The following is a 14,847-nucleotide window of genomic DNA, read 5'->3' as shown; positions in this document are numbered from 1 at the left end:
AGTGGGAGGACGAGGAGCTGAGACTGATGAAGCATCATGAACTCTGTTTTTAAACAGCATGAAGAAGAAACGACGAGCGTTTAATCAGCAGCCTGAAAGAAGCATTAAAGAGTCTTTCAGAGTGATGATGAGGAGAATAAAAAAAAACACCTGCGGTGACGTCACTGACGGAGGCGGGAACCTGAAGTTAAAGCTCATAATGTTACAAAAAGGAGGAGAGAAGGAGGTAAAAAAAAGTGAAACAAAGCAACGTGATTTGCAAAGTGGGAACAGCTGAGCGCAGCTGCGACTCTCTCAGTCTTCACTCTTGATGTTCGTCCTCTGTAATTTTCCTGAGAACAACCACCTGCTTGGAAAACTGCCTCCGATTTGTCTCTGATTGGACATCTGGTTGTTTTTTTTTAAATCCCAAATTGAGCCGTAATTTCTGCAGCTGGGTAGAGAAAGCGCCGTGTTGTTGTTGTTGTTGTTGTTGTTGTTGTTCTGGAGGTGAAAGTTTACACCGAACAAACGTCGTTGCTCTTTGGACGATTAAGACAAATTGAACAAATGAAGAGATTGTGTCAGATTACATGAAACTGTCAATTTAAAAAGCACATGTAAAAACAACCCACGTTGACCGAAGTGCTTTACAGACCATAAACAACATAAACAATAATCAGTAATGAACATTTAAAACGAGTTTTCTTCTTCCTGATGTTCTTTCAATGTGAGACTCAGTAAAATAAGACATGAATGTCAAATATTAAATATGTTTATTCATTCATTTTGTCCGATTTCACAACATTTTTGTTTCATTTATTAGCACATTACGAACATGTCATGCAGTTATGAAAAACACACACTGACCCACTAGATTTTTTTTTGCATCTTATTACTCAAAGCTTTGTTTAAATACTGCGGCGTTTAATATGCTTTTATTGTGAAGTTATGCTTTTATTGTGAAGAGATATGCTTCTGTTAACGAGCAGAAAATATGCAGATGTGGTGTTTAAACATCAAACTGAGGGTCGGTAAAGGAGGGTTCAATTAGGATGGGAGGAGGAATAAGTCACGTGGGAAGAAAGAGGAAGAAAGTGATGGAGGAGAGAAAGGTCAGGAGGTGTCCCGTTAGCTGAGTCTGAGGCCGAGACAGAGAGCCAGCTCGTTTTTCTGGATCTTCCCGTCTCCGTTGATGTCACAGTGACCCATCAGAGCTTTCTTGAACTTGTCCAGGTCTGTTCCACTGATGCTGGACTGGAGAGGAGAGGAGGGTTACCAGAGAGGTCAGAGGTCAACACCTGCATCACTCCTGGTGGCTAAAAATGTCTAACAAGCTAAGTTTCCATCCAAATGTAGTGGAAATTATATCCTAATTTCTAGAAAAATCAGCAAAAAGAAAGTTGATATGTTGAACTTGTTAGTAAACAGTTGTTTATTTCCACATCCAGCAGTTACGGAACAACATTATCATTCACGTGGAGTCGTGTTTCTGTCCACCTGGTGAATGTAAGTCCAATATTCACTCTCTTTTAGCTCTGTTTTTGTTCTCCACCAACTCCTGAGGGAAATATCTGGCTCTTTAGCTGCTAAATGCTCCACTATGTTCACCAGCTAGTCTACAGATAACTGTGAGCAGTTAGTGTTCAGCGGCTTTTAGGAGCTTTTTCTCTCTGAAAACGACGCTATGAGACGCTGAGAGTGAAGCAGAACAGTAAAGTTGCAGCTGGACAGATAAACAACGAGCTGAAACTCACTATAAAGCTCTGTAAAGCCGAGAGGAGCTGCAGAGTCTCTGATAATTCTCTGTAGGTTCATCACTACGAGCCAAACACATTACACACTGACAGTAGTGATATTAACAATATCTTTAAAAGAGTGCAGTTATTTAAATCTCACTCTGGGACACTTCACTCTATTTAAATGAGAAAATAAATGCCAATAAAATGTCACTGAATCATTGAAATAACAGACTAAAGAAAATTAAAAGTCTCTATTTCAGGTGTTTTGATATCTGATGAAATAAAAACTTTAAACACATGGAAACTTTATTTGTATAGTTTTACATGGAACTGCTCTAAGAGTTTTACCTTCACCAGCTCCATCATGTCCTTAACAAATCCGTCCACCTCAGGACCCTCCAACGCACCCGTCTTACTCTACACACACACACACACACACACACACACACACACACACACACATATTTAATTATCAACAGAGAATAAAAACAAGAGAATTAACACACTACTTCCTGCCACGACCTCCTTCATTGCAATCTGATGACTGAAAATCAATTTAAAACAGAAATATATTCTGTATAAAACCTGATCCTGGTTCTATGAAGGTCCGTTTGATTATATATTTCATCATGTAAAATATGTCCTGAGATAAAGAAACTTTATCAAGCAAAGTGCCAAATAACTATGAAGTGCAATTAAATATCTCCATGTAATCAGATTTTCAGACCAAACTAAAACACAGACAAGCTGTAAACTGGACTTAAATTAAACTTTTACAGATTCTAATTAGTATCTTGGTTTATGTTGTTTTATTTAACTGGTTTTAACTTTAAAAGTGTCAGAAAAACTACTCTGGTCCGTCTGGTCACATTAAATACAAGAACAAAAACTCTCCATGCAATAAATCTTTGATGGGAAAGATAATGTCAGTATAAGTGTGAGTGTTAACAGATGATTAAAAAGACATAAATTCAAACTTACAACATCGTAGTGAGCAAATATCTTCTCAAAGTCTCTCTTTCTGTCCTCCTGACTGCAAGCCTGAAACCAAACACGCAGCTAAAAATCAATATTCCCTCATTGAACCAGCAGCGAAAAAATACTATAAAATTATACAAATGAAAAATCCTCAACAAACTTACGTCCATTTTAAACTTCAGTAAGAAATTCTCCTTCAGGGCCAAAATTCTGGAGAAAAGAGAAGTAAAATAAATAATTTATGATACGATGACTTTAATAATTCACTCTTAAAAGTAAAATGAACAAATCTACTTTAAGAAAATTACATTGTTTCCTACAAAAGTTACCTGAGGACATTTATAAACAGTACTACTTCTACTTGCTGAAGAAGGCTGAGGGATACAGCCAAAAGCTCTGCAAACAGCTAGTAAGTGGACCTTGAGTTTATAATAATATTTTAGCACAGTGCCGTCATGCTTTTAGAAACAGGATCATCTTTATTTTTAACAGTCTAAAATTAGTTTATTGCATTTTTAAATATAAAGCTCATTTGTTAAACAGATTAAAATAACGTCTGAAATTGTATTTTTCTTTGATTTTACAGCCTGTTGATTGATTCTCTGTCTGGTCACATGACACATATCAACGATACCTGGCCAGGTCATTTAAATCCAGTCGGCCGTCTCTGTTTTTGTCAAACATTTTCATCTACAGGAGGAAAACAAACAAACAAACAAAAAAAACAGAATGAAATTATCAGCCAATGAAAAAGCAGCTGTGTAAAGCAAGTCTGACGGTTACCATGGTGTCGGTGTACGTCTCCAGTTTTTCAGGGGTGATGGACTTCCTGTGTTGGAGGAAGAGGTCCTGAAGGAAACCCTGAAGGGGAACACAAGACGCCAAAATAAAGAGAGACAACAAAAATACCCAAAACAGCCAAATGTTCAGGAGAAAGGACTTGTTTAGAATCACTGTTTGTCTGAAAGGCAGCTAAAAGATTTAAGTACGACGATATGGAAGAGACAGTTGAACTTACCACAACACAAATGATTGAGTGTCAAAAGTAGGAATAATTAAATGTATGCAAATATACTAATCAGTTATTATTTTAATCACCAGTAGTAGGAAGGTTTTGCCCATTTTAACAATAAACAGTCATGCTAGCAGCTCTGTGAGGCTGCGTTTGAGTTACATACTCACATCCACATGTGAATATGCTTACATTGATACTGCTAGCATGTTTAATGTTTACTTACCGGGTTATTATATGCAAACATTTGATAATTAGTACTAAACACAGAACAGTAAGTACAGCTGAGGCTGATGGAGATGTGATTAGATTCTCAGATATTTGGTCAGAAACCAAAGTTAACAACAAGATGAAAGTTTGACCAGATGACATCAAACTTATGATAGTTCATCCTCTGGGGAACATGAATGTGTGAACCAAAGTTCACAGTAATTCATTCAATAGTTGTTGAGATATTTCAATAAAAAGCTAAAAAGTTGACCTCATGGTGGCGCTAGAGGAAGAGTCAGAGGATCAATCAAGTCAGTAGGATTCTTCCTCAGAGGAACATGAACGTCTGAACCAAATTTCATGACAATCCATCTGATAATTGTTGAGATATTTCAGTCTGGACCAAAGTGGTCGACCAACTGAAAACTTAATCTAAACACTTCTATAATTTGCTTTTAAAGCCAAACAACACATCGCTCCTGTCACTCATATCTTAATTAAAACACACGAGTCTGTAAACAAACTCTTCAGATTTAGAAATATTTCTCAGTTACTTTGACGTGTCATCAAACAGCAGAAATCGGAGGATCCAGACCGCCACAACAATCTAATCCCTCGTTCTCTGAACATCTGTTGCACCAGATCTTATAGAGGACTGTTCAAAACTCAGCGGTTACCTTGAGCTCAGTGTCTGAGATATAACCGCTGCTGTCGGTGTCGTAGTTTCTCCAGATCTGCACAAGACAAAGACAAATCACCGAAAATAAAATAAATATCCCATAAACTAAAGTCATTTAACCCTTCAATATTTAAAATTTAAATATATCATTGATATACTTTTCTATTCTCTTGAAAATATTATAGGAGTATAAATGTCATTAAAAAATAATCAATAAACTAGACTGATATGTGTTTTGTACCATGTAAATAGTGTCTTCTGTACCTTTAACTGTACTTTTTTGTAGTTTTTATACAAACATATACTCTCCATTACTAGATGAACTTTGACCCTCACCCTCATGAACTCCACGCTGTTGTCCAGCGGCGTCTCTCTGCGGAACAGAAGCAGGAAGTTCTCCTCCTCAGGCAGCATCACGGTGGCCAACTAGAGACAGAAGATTAACACCTGTCATCAGTTCAGAGAGTAGAGAGATGAGCTGGTTGTAACTGGTTTACATGATAACTAGACTCAATCATAATATCATCCAACGTCACACTTTGTTTAAAAAGGTACCAACGAATATCTTTCCTGTTCCATATTCCCCAAAAAGTTGAGTTGATCAATAACTGAACCATCATTCAAGACTCACTTCCTGACATCAGCTCTGTTTGGGACACTACGAACCAGTAGAAGTCAGAAATCATTCTTCAGTGTTGTGGTTTTGTTCTTGCAGACTGCTGACGTGACCCGAGTCCAACATTTCTAAAAATCTCAGCTGAAAACACAAAACTGTGTATGTTGACGTGTCGTCTTCTCTAAAACCCAGAGACGGTTGTAATCGCACCTCTTGGATCTGCAGACGTCCGTCGGCTGTGATGTCGTAAGCGGACCTGAATCTTTCTCTCAGTCTTCTTATTTTGTCCTCAGTTATCTCTCCTCTCTGGAAACAACATGGACATGATGTAATTTGTTGAATTAAAAATGTAAATAACATTTCAAGTCTTCAATTCAATTGTCTTAATCCCACCAACAAGTGACTGAAAGGAAACACATCCAAAACTACTAATAGTACATCTCAAAGTAGTTTTGTATACATAGGAAATTATCAGTAATATATTGTTTTAAAAATTAAAATTAATTAATTAAAAATTAATTGCACACAATGTAGATTAACACATGCTTACATATGATAGTAAACTTGCATTCTCATATTTATATATTTTACTGTGAAGGAGAAAACAAAGAGAGAAAATGAATAAACAAAATATAATGAACTATCTATATTAAATAATCCTTTAAATGTTATGTTTAAAATGTAATGAATTACAGTTGTAATTCTCACGGTTGAATCATTATTACAGTGTTAAGTATCTTGTATATGTCAAAGACTGTTAAAAACATTTAAAACTGACAGTGATGGATGAACTTTGACCTCATTTCAGTGATCAGCATAAAGATGATGACAATCAATAAAAATCACTATCACAATCAATTCTAACCTCAATCACTTTGATACTTACTATTACTGTGCAAACCAAAATCTAATATTCTGTATTTATTGTTAATTTCTTACTTTGGCGCCCCCTGCTGGTAATATCAAAAACACACTGTAGCTTTAAGGCTAAAAGGGTGAAACTGATGCGTCTTTCTTAACGCTAAAGAATATGTATTTAATCATTTTAAGCAGGTAGGAAGACAATAATGTCAAACTACAGCCTCACATTTTTATTTCTTTACCTTCATCCCGAGTGTTTTCAACGTGTGCTGAAAGAAAGCGTCCAGCTCCTTTTCTTCGATGTAGCCGTTGTCTAAAAACACAACCAGACAAAGCAGCTAAATATCAGCAACACATTAATGGAGTAAAAGTTACTTCACCTGCTTGAGTACAAAACAAATAAACTCTAAATGTCAAATCTCATTATTCTAAGTTGGTTGTTTTTGCCATTAGCTTCCTGCTAGCTGATGAGGCTAACAAATTAGCAACCAACCAAACAACCATTGTTCTTTTTTTTTTTAAATCACATTCACTCACCATCAAGAACATTTTCATTGTTAACTAATGTTTCATCCACATTCTTCAGTAGGTTGGATACAGATGTGTATCATTTATTATTGACCAGGTCTTGATATTTATAGAGACAATATTTGAGTTTTGGTTCTAAAAAGCGTTATGAAAAGGGAGCAAACTTCATTTTACAAGCTTCAAACTACCATAAATAACAACCTCAGTTTTCACTTTGCAAACTGAAGACAGGCTGTTTAAAATAACTGAGACTGGTCTACGTAGGATTTTATCATTATTTTTTATTATAAGTTATTTATTCTCTACACATTTCACCCTTGATTTAATATGAATTTTATGGAGCTTTAAGCTTTAAATATAAGATAAAGCCTCCCCTGCAGCTCAACTGGTTTAATTATTGCTTTTCATTTGTAAAAAAAAACAAACTTTGAGGATCAAAATAGGTTGTAGTTTATTATTTTTAAGCTTTTTTCTCCCTAATCTTTGACTTTGGGAATATGAGTCTCTGATTGAAATCATTCATTTCTATAGTGTGGATACATCCTGCAGTAGAAACAGACAATTATTAGATAATATGTTGAGAAAATGCATTAAAATCTCCCTCAAATAGATCTAAAGATGTGAAAAAATGGCTGAATGCCTTTAACTACCACATAATGTAACAACATTAACCTGCATTTTCTTTGATATAAAAAGAGTATTGATAGTCATAAAAGAGTAAAATATTATCTGGCTTACTATTGTTAATAAAACTGTTACATCGTCAGTTTAATGTAATTTCTAAACAGAAATGGTAGATTCAAGGTTTTATATTTGTGATGCATTTAAAGGAACATTTATAAATAGTTCAGATTCTAGTAACATGAACTCTTCTCTTCTTACCGTCAATGTCAAAATGTTGCCAAATCTGTAAAAATCCTGCAGCGTCCAGGCTGTCCAAGGCGCTGTCCATGGTGCTGAAAACCAGTCCAAAGGTCGAGCTGGTGACCGACAACGAAGGAAAAAAAAAAGCTTCTTCCAGAGATAAACACGAGTGTCTCAAAGGAGAGAGAGAAAAAAACAGGGACAAATTTATTCTGTTTTCACCTTCTGGCGTCTCCTGAAATCAGCGAAATGAGACAAAAGAGGTTCAACAGCTTGTGAAGAGAAGGAGGGAGGGAAGGAGGGAGAGAAAGAGAGAGAGTCTGACCAGTAAAACAGAATTTATTGGTATAAACATACAAATACAGAAATATTTGACAGCTTGATGTCACATTTTAAGGCTTGCAGGGCCACTGACATAAAAACAATAAAACACATTATTTAACTAATTTTTAAAAAAGCAGATTTTTTTTTTGAAAAAATAATGACAAAACTGAAAAATATTTTCCCAATAAAATGAAAACCATCACCGTGTATTTAAAAAAAAAAAAATGGAATTCAATATAAATTCATCAGCACGTTTCATTGATAATAAATCAAGATTTGAAGCTCATTATACAATATAAACCCCAGAGTTTCTGTATTTAACTCTGAAAATAAAAACCCCATTTATTCTATAAACACAACCGTAATGTTAGTACATATTTACATTGATACATAAACACATCGGTAAGTGCAGCAGTACACGATTAACAGGAATCAGAGCATTATGGTGAGGATACAGCAGCAGTGTTGATAACTGATTTAGATTTTAAATATGAATCTGAGGCAATAAACACTCATTTGACCAAACAAGTCTTAATAAATGACAGTATTTGAACGTCTCTGTTTAAGGAGAAAACAAATCTCATAATTCTGGGAGTTTAGTACTGAATTTGTAGCTTCTTTCTCACTCATCAGTTGTTTTTTCCCACTGAGTTTAATATATGGGATGAATGGTAGCAAATTATTACAACTTATGACATAATTTGACAACTACGATGGTTTTATGATTGCAGAGTTTGTAAGATGACAGTTAAAATACTGTTGACTCTATTTAGCATTTATATACAATATATAATCAGTTAATAATGTAGTTGTAAGCAGATACTGTATTTGTGTTTATTAATGTATTTGTCATGAACTATAACTCCTCCCGTATGCACCTTTACATGTACGCTGGTGTATAAACAGATAATGACAATATAGTAAAAAGCAGTTGTAATAATGTAAAATATGACATCATAGGAGAAGTTATAATTGTTTACAGATACAGTGCATTAATAAACACTTAAAAGGTCCTGATATGTGCTTATAACTACATTATAAACCATTTATTGACTGTTTGTATACTGCTTATAAATGCTATATACAAATATTTACTGTATTTCATTCACAGTAAAGCACAGTAACTCTGTCAGGTTGATGTGAATACTGGCCATTACACACATACACTGAAAAAAACCCTCTCTGTCATATTTACTGTATATTACTGAGTCCTTAAAACTAATTTTCTTAAAATTAATGGAAAAACTCCAATGAAGTGAGATTATTTCAGCCTATTTTTTTTTTAATACAAATGAATTTCCTTTAAGAAGTTATTATCTGGAATTTTCACAACTTTATTATTACACAGATTTGCATTATTACGTCTTATTTTGGACACTCAACAAAACTCCTAAATTAAAATCATCCCATAACTCAACCCATTGGATGAATTTTTTTTTTTTTTTTCAAGAAATACGACTTTTGAGAGGAGAGTGAGACAAAACATTTTACAGTGTAAGACATGTCTGTAGAACTGGAACTACAATTTATTATAGAGGATGAAAGTCCATTATTGTTTTTGGAAATAGTAGTACTTGATAGCTTTTTTACTCAGTTGTCATCACCACATATCAGCTACTTATATATGTGTAAATAGATGAGGTCACCTTAAACCTCTTCTGTTGATGGACTCAATGAATGTCCTGCACAACCCTGACGAACAATATCAACAACAAAATATCTGCATAATCTTTAATAACAAATAGAATTATGGCTTATCATAATATCCAATGCATGTTGAAGGTCACAGTATCGATCATCTGTTTCCTTGGAATTAAATAAAACCTTCAGCAGTTTTTTTTTTTTTTCACGAGGCGGATTAGCATCGTTAGCGGTCATAAAATAGAGAAATGTCTGTTTTAGTGAAACAAAAAAAAGCTAAAACTGATAAATTTACGTCAGTTTGAAGCAGCTTTTTATGTCACTTTGACCTCTTTGATTTTGACACCGGCTGCTGCTCATATCATTCTCTAATTTGTGGACAACCTACTGTTTAAAGATGAAAACAGAAAGTTTGCAGGATAAAAAAAACTTAACTGAAACTTGTTTATGTTTAGTTATTTGTCCAGTAGACTTGCTGATAGAGGTCATTGACCCATCAGCCACAATTTACCTGCAGGACAGACATAAAACCCAAACTGCTTCAATGTGGATCTACTTAAAGTCAGAGTCATTCTCCTCAGTGCTTTGGACTAACTAAGCTTTTTATAGCTGGACATGGTTATCTAAGCAACCACAGATCCTCTCTGCACCAGATAAAACCCATCTGGTTCTGCTCTTTACGGTCCTATTAGAGCTGTTGACAGAGACAGTAATGGAGTTGTTTTGGCTGGACAGCTGCGACTGATCCGAGGTAAGAAAACACCTCTGATAACAGCAGGACAGACGCCACAACTTACAGTGTCCCCTGCGCTTTACATGTGCCTCATCAGAAATAGTAAAAAAAAAGTATCATCATCGTCTCTGCTTTCCAGAGTTTGTACGCAGTCGACCTCTTTAAAGTTTCTCTGGTGGAGGAAGGACAGTCGAGCAGGATTTAAGTGTAAACAGCTTGTTGTCGGTATCAGACTGAAACGTTGTCGTCACAAGACTCGTCCTCTGATTTGTTTTCAGATTTGATGTCGGCGGCGGGAGGAGTCGTCTCCTCCTCAGCTGGACTGAGATCTGTGTCTGCCACAGACGGAGGCCTCACTGGAGACAGACAGAGAAAATAAATAACATCAGACATAACAAAAAGAGTAAAATGTCTTCTTGTCTTTTAGAGCCTGTAACCACAAAACCAAGACTGACTTTGAAACTAGAAAGCTTATTTTACTTCCTGATGAAAGTAGAAAAACTAGCGTAAACATATCAGATAAAATAAACTTTTAGCAAACTATTAGACAGATGGACTTAAACTAAAGTTAGACCTAAAAACTGATTACTAACACATGACTCTGAGACCAGAGAAAGATAAATTTAGACACTGAGTGAGTTTACATGCTAACGAGTATCCTGACATTCTGGATATAGTGTTTACGTGACACATGAGAAACCTGGTTATTCATATTCCTGTTCACATGATTCTAACAGTATTCAGCTTTCTGATCATCTCTGTGCAGTTGTGTCATTTCTCTACCAACAGAGAATACTGAGAAACCTGCATAAGGTGTTTACATGCAACACTCTCCTGGTTTGTATGGGAGTACAGCTAGCATATACGCAACACATAATACTCTAAAAACCTGATCACAACCAGGATACTGGTGTACATGTAGAGTGCACACTTCATGTTTCAAAGAGACTCAAATCACCCAACAACAATAAGAAGTTGACATTGAATGCAGAGGAATCAGGTTTAGTTTTGACAGTATGAAAACTGACAAAAGGTGACTTTAAAACTAGAAAACTACAACTGTAGTCCCTCTTTCTAATTGTCAGGTATTGGATGAATTTCACCTTTTTAATCAGACACAGAAAACACTGTAATATTGTTTTTTACTGTAAACATTTAACACTATGACAAGTGCATAGAGAGACAGGCTGAAAATCACGGAGATCTTACAGGCAGAGCAGTAATGGTGCGATAGATTCATATCCCCATTAAGAAATAACCTGTAGGAAACCTGCAGAACTGAATATTGTCAAAATATGTTTTGTTTTTACCACCTGACTGATATTGTTAAGCTGTAACTTGCCGCTAAAATCCCAAATATACATAATATGAAAGTAGGAATGTGTTAGCAAGTAACATTAATGTAGTGTAAGTTATTATTTTTGTGAAAAGCATTGTGATTGGTCGAACCGTAGGCGGGGAGGGACTTGGCTCGCTCTCGGTCTTCCTCTCTCGGAGAAGGAAGGTTGGTTGAACCCTTCAGAGACGACCACTGTCTGCCGCCGCCGCCGCCGGCAGGTTCAACCTCCGTGCCGGGCAACTCGAAAGCATCAGCGTCCGCAGGAAACTCAACTACAGGCAGAGAAGGAGACACAAAACACTGAAACATCTGACCCGACACATCACGTTTATTCTGATCTGACAACCATCAAGAATTTGTCGCCTTTGTTTCATTAGTTTGATCTCAACTTGTACCTGAAAATAATGGGACTAAAAGTAGATACACACAAAAAACAGGACTTAAAGTACATTTTATAAAGGTTTTACAATACTGGAGAAGAGACGTTTAGACTGATTAAACTCTCAGATTTCTAAAATTAATAAAAAAAAGGCCAGTCTGATAGTTAACAGGAAATGAAAACAAATGTTTCTTCTTTAAAACATGGCAGCTTATGTGCTTGTTGGAAATGGAAAATGAATAACAAAATATAGCAACAATATAAAGTATTTAAAAATACATATTTATGAATTATTGTTTATGAATAATATAAATAGAAAAGATAGAAAGACTCCTGATCTGTACTTTTTGTCGTTTGACTTTTGCTAATTAATGTCAGATCAATAATTTATAAAGCAAAATTCTCTTCATTGAGGCATTCTGGAAATAAACTCATGTGGCCTGTTTTAATACTGACAAAAAAGATATTACATTTTTTTTTAACTTCAAGGTTACTTATTGGAAAATTGATCACATAACGCAGCGCTTTAGGAAAAGACCTTCTTGTCTTTTAAACAAATAAAATCCAACTGAAATACACTGAAGTGACGGATGTGTTAACGCCTCTGGAGATGCATAAATTACAGTTTCTTCTTGTCTCTTTGGTTTTAAAAACACATCTTTTTACACAACAATTATAAAAGACAACTCGTCTTTTTGATTACACAGAGGAAACGCCTGTTAGTGTTAATTACACCGTGTGTGGTTGTGTGTGGAGGCGTCAAATATGTCCTTGAAAGCGTTCATTAAACAAGTTGTCACCTGATAAATTGTGTGTTATATTTTCAGCTATGCTCTGGCACACAGAGAACGCTGAGTCATGCAACCTTCATCATTAAGAGAGAAGATACAGGACCGGTCAAACGTTTCTCATTACAGTGAATGGGAAGGTGTCTCCTAAAGCTGGAAAAACTGGCCAAAAATTATGTTTGATCATTCGTTCTTAAAAAAACAAAGAGGTTCGAAACATTTGAAGATTTATTTTTGTGCATTATGTCCAGAAGATACGTAACAACTTGTAAATATGGTAAACATGGTTAAAGGCATTGAATTCTTTCTGCATTATAAAAATCAGTAGAATAAAGATCTATTTTCACAGACTGGAGACAGATCAGTAGAGAAACTTCAATACAGAGTATGAAAATGAGTCAAGTGTCAAAAAATGGAGCTGAATCTTCGGTCGTATTATTAGTGTTGTTTCCTGTACTTATTCTTAGTTTAGATAGGAAAGAGGAAATCTTTTTCTAACTTTAGACTGTATTTTACTGTATTTACTGTACACAGACGCATTAAGCAGTTTGACATTCAGTTTTGTGTTAAGTGAAAAAAAGTTTCCCAGACTAAGGTATTGACAAAAAAGGTATCGCTCAGGTATTATACTGAGATCAATATTGACAATATTATAAAATAATATCAAACTGTATCAAGCCCTACAGATCAGTAGCTTCTCATTATGGGAGGTCCAATGCAGAGGCCTCTACTGTACACTGGTATAACTGGTCTGTTGGACTTAAAAGAACCAGGATTGTGGCTTGAAGCTCTCTGATAATCAATATTCATTTGGTTTTGAACTGGATCAGAGTGACAGTGACAGGATGGGATTAGTGACAATAACAAGAACAAGTGGAAATTAAGAACAGGAAGCGGAGGAAAAAGATACTAATCAGTGGCGATAATGTTAATTACTGCTCAAAATAAAGTGGATCAAATCAGAATTTGAAAGTTCCAGCGATAGTTTGTCATCTGAAACTTAATTAAATAAAAGTCCAGTCAATTCTTCACTGTAAATTAGTACTTTAACACTTTAAAATTTAACACATTTAAATAAAATATGAAAGACAAGTCAGTTTTTAGCCAAAACTGACTTGGTCACCATTTGCGTCTGTGGAGTTGTTCTTTAATAAAATACTATAAATATCACACTACTGTCACTGTCCAGTTTATTAAGGTTGAGATACCAACCGTCCACTGGAGACAGGGGTCCAGCTGGATTGCTGCTGGTGCTCTCTCTCTCCTGCTCTGATGACGCCCTCTTCTGGCAAGGAACAGGAAGTGGTCCTTTGTGAGACGAGCTGTCAGCTGGAGCCTCCGCAGAATCATCTGAGAAACAGAGACCAACGAAACAACAAATTCATTCTCAGTGCAAAACTAAACCCAAACTACCCAGACTTTTGTTTTCATATCTGTCCCTGCTTACCATGGACGTAGGTGCTGGTTGGTCTGGGACTGGTTGGACTGGTGGGACTGGTGGGCCCAGAGATGCGGGGATTCGGCAGGGGTTTGGTTACCTGAGGTGGAGGTGGTTTGGGGCCGACGCTGGGTGGTTTTAACCTGGGAGCCGGCTCTGGTCTGGAGTCATCAGCGTCTGCTGAGACAGGAAAACGACCGAAACAGTGATGAACAGTCCAGATGTGGAAGGTATCATGGTCTGATTTTCACTTCAGTACTTATTAGACTTAATGAATGTAGTTATTATATTGTTAAATCAGAAAATTTAAATGTTTATGAGGAAATTTCTCCAACAAACCTCCATTTGACTCTTTTCTTCTGCACATATGTATATATTTGCACAACTTCCTATACAATGCTCAAGCCATGTCTTATATGTGGCATGTAGTGAGTAATGTATTGCAATTTAAAAAATGTGCATAGCTTTGGATGTCGTTTACTTAATTTTCTGATTAACCCTTCAGCTGTTTCTTGTACTGCTGTAACATGTGAATTTCCCATTTGCAGACCAGTACAGCCTTGTTTAATTAAACTGTATTGTTTAAGCTTGTAGCCATGGCTACAACATCTAGCGTTGGTCCTTTGTATCATGATATCAATGAAACTTACCTGTGCCAGCGTTCACCTTGTCCGCCAAGAGCGACGACTCAGACTGAAAACAGACAAACAAAGGGCCTTTTATAATGATAAAGGCA

At 35.8% G+C, this 14,847-nt stretch overlaps 2 protein-coding genes across 6 annotated transcripts in view; both read right to left on the bottom strand.

The window, feature by feature from the left end:
- Positions 1-776: 776 nt before the first annotated feature.
- LOC122969225 (secretagogin-like) lies at positions 777-8,765 on the bottom strand. 3 transcript variants are annotated; one of them, XM_044334754.1, is made up of 11 exons: positions 7,488-8,765; positions 6,320-6,390; positions 5,427-5,522; positions 4,937-5,026; positions 4,599-4,655; positions 3,483-3,560; positions 3,334-3,389; positions 2,864-2,909; positions 2,703-2,762; positions 2,070-2,138; positions 777-1,236 (listed from the first exon to the last, which is right to left on the bottom strand). In XM_044334754.1, exons 1-11 carry the CDS (start codon positions 7,555-7,557, stop codon positions 1,111-1,113), a joined length of 819 nt encoding a protein of 272 aa, XP_044190689.1. In that variant the 5' UTR covers positions 7,558-8,765; the 3' UTR covers positions 777-1,110. The 3 variants fall into 3 exon arrangements, with proteins under 3 accessions (XP_044190689.1, XP_044190690.1, XP_044190691.1); XM_044334755.1 differs by lacking the exon at positions 7,488-8,765 and adding an exon at positions 6,615-6,810; XM_044334756.1 differs by lacking the exon at positions 7,488-8,765 and adding an exon at positions 6,458-6,569.
- A 401-nt stretch (positions 8,766-9,166) lies between these two features.
- Positions 9,167-14,847, bottom strand: part of LOC122969848 (F-actin-uncapping protein LRRC16A) — a 40,722-nt gene continuing 35,041 nt past the window's right edge. The window contains exons 34-38 of one of the 3 annotated variants that reach the window (XM_044335850.1): positions 14,762-14,804; positions 14,121-14,291; positions 13,886-14,023; positions 11,617-11,778; positions 9,167-10,523 (exon numbers count right to left, since the gene is read on the bottom strand). In XM_044335850.1, the coding sequence (XP_044191785.1) occupies positions 10,396-10,523; positions 11,617-11,778; positions 13,886-14,023; positions 14,121-14,291; positions 14,762-14,804 (642 nt within the window). In that variant the 3' untranslated portion in view covers positions 9,167-10,395. The remainder of the gene's footprint in view (positions 10,524-11,616; positions 11,779-13,885; positions 14,024-14,120; positions 14,292-14,761; positions 14,805-14,847) is intronic. The other 2 variants (XM_044335851.1, XM_044335852.1) reach the window with 2 other exon arrangements.

Source organism: Thunnus albacares, chromosome 19, assembly GCF_914725855.1.
Source record: "Thunnus albacares chromosome 19, fThuAlb1.1, whole genome shotgun sequence".
Taxonomy (NCBI): domain Eukaryota; kingdom Metazoa; phylum Chordata; class Actinopteri; order Scombriformes; family Scombridae; genus Thunnus; species Thunnus albacares.
The sequence above is the reverse complement of the archived record's forward strand: the minus strand, read 5'-3'. Positions and strand labels throughout refer to the sequence as shown.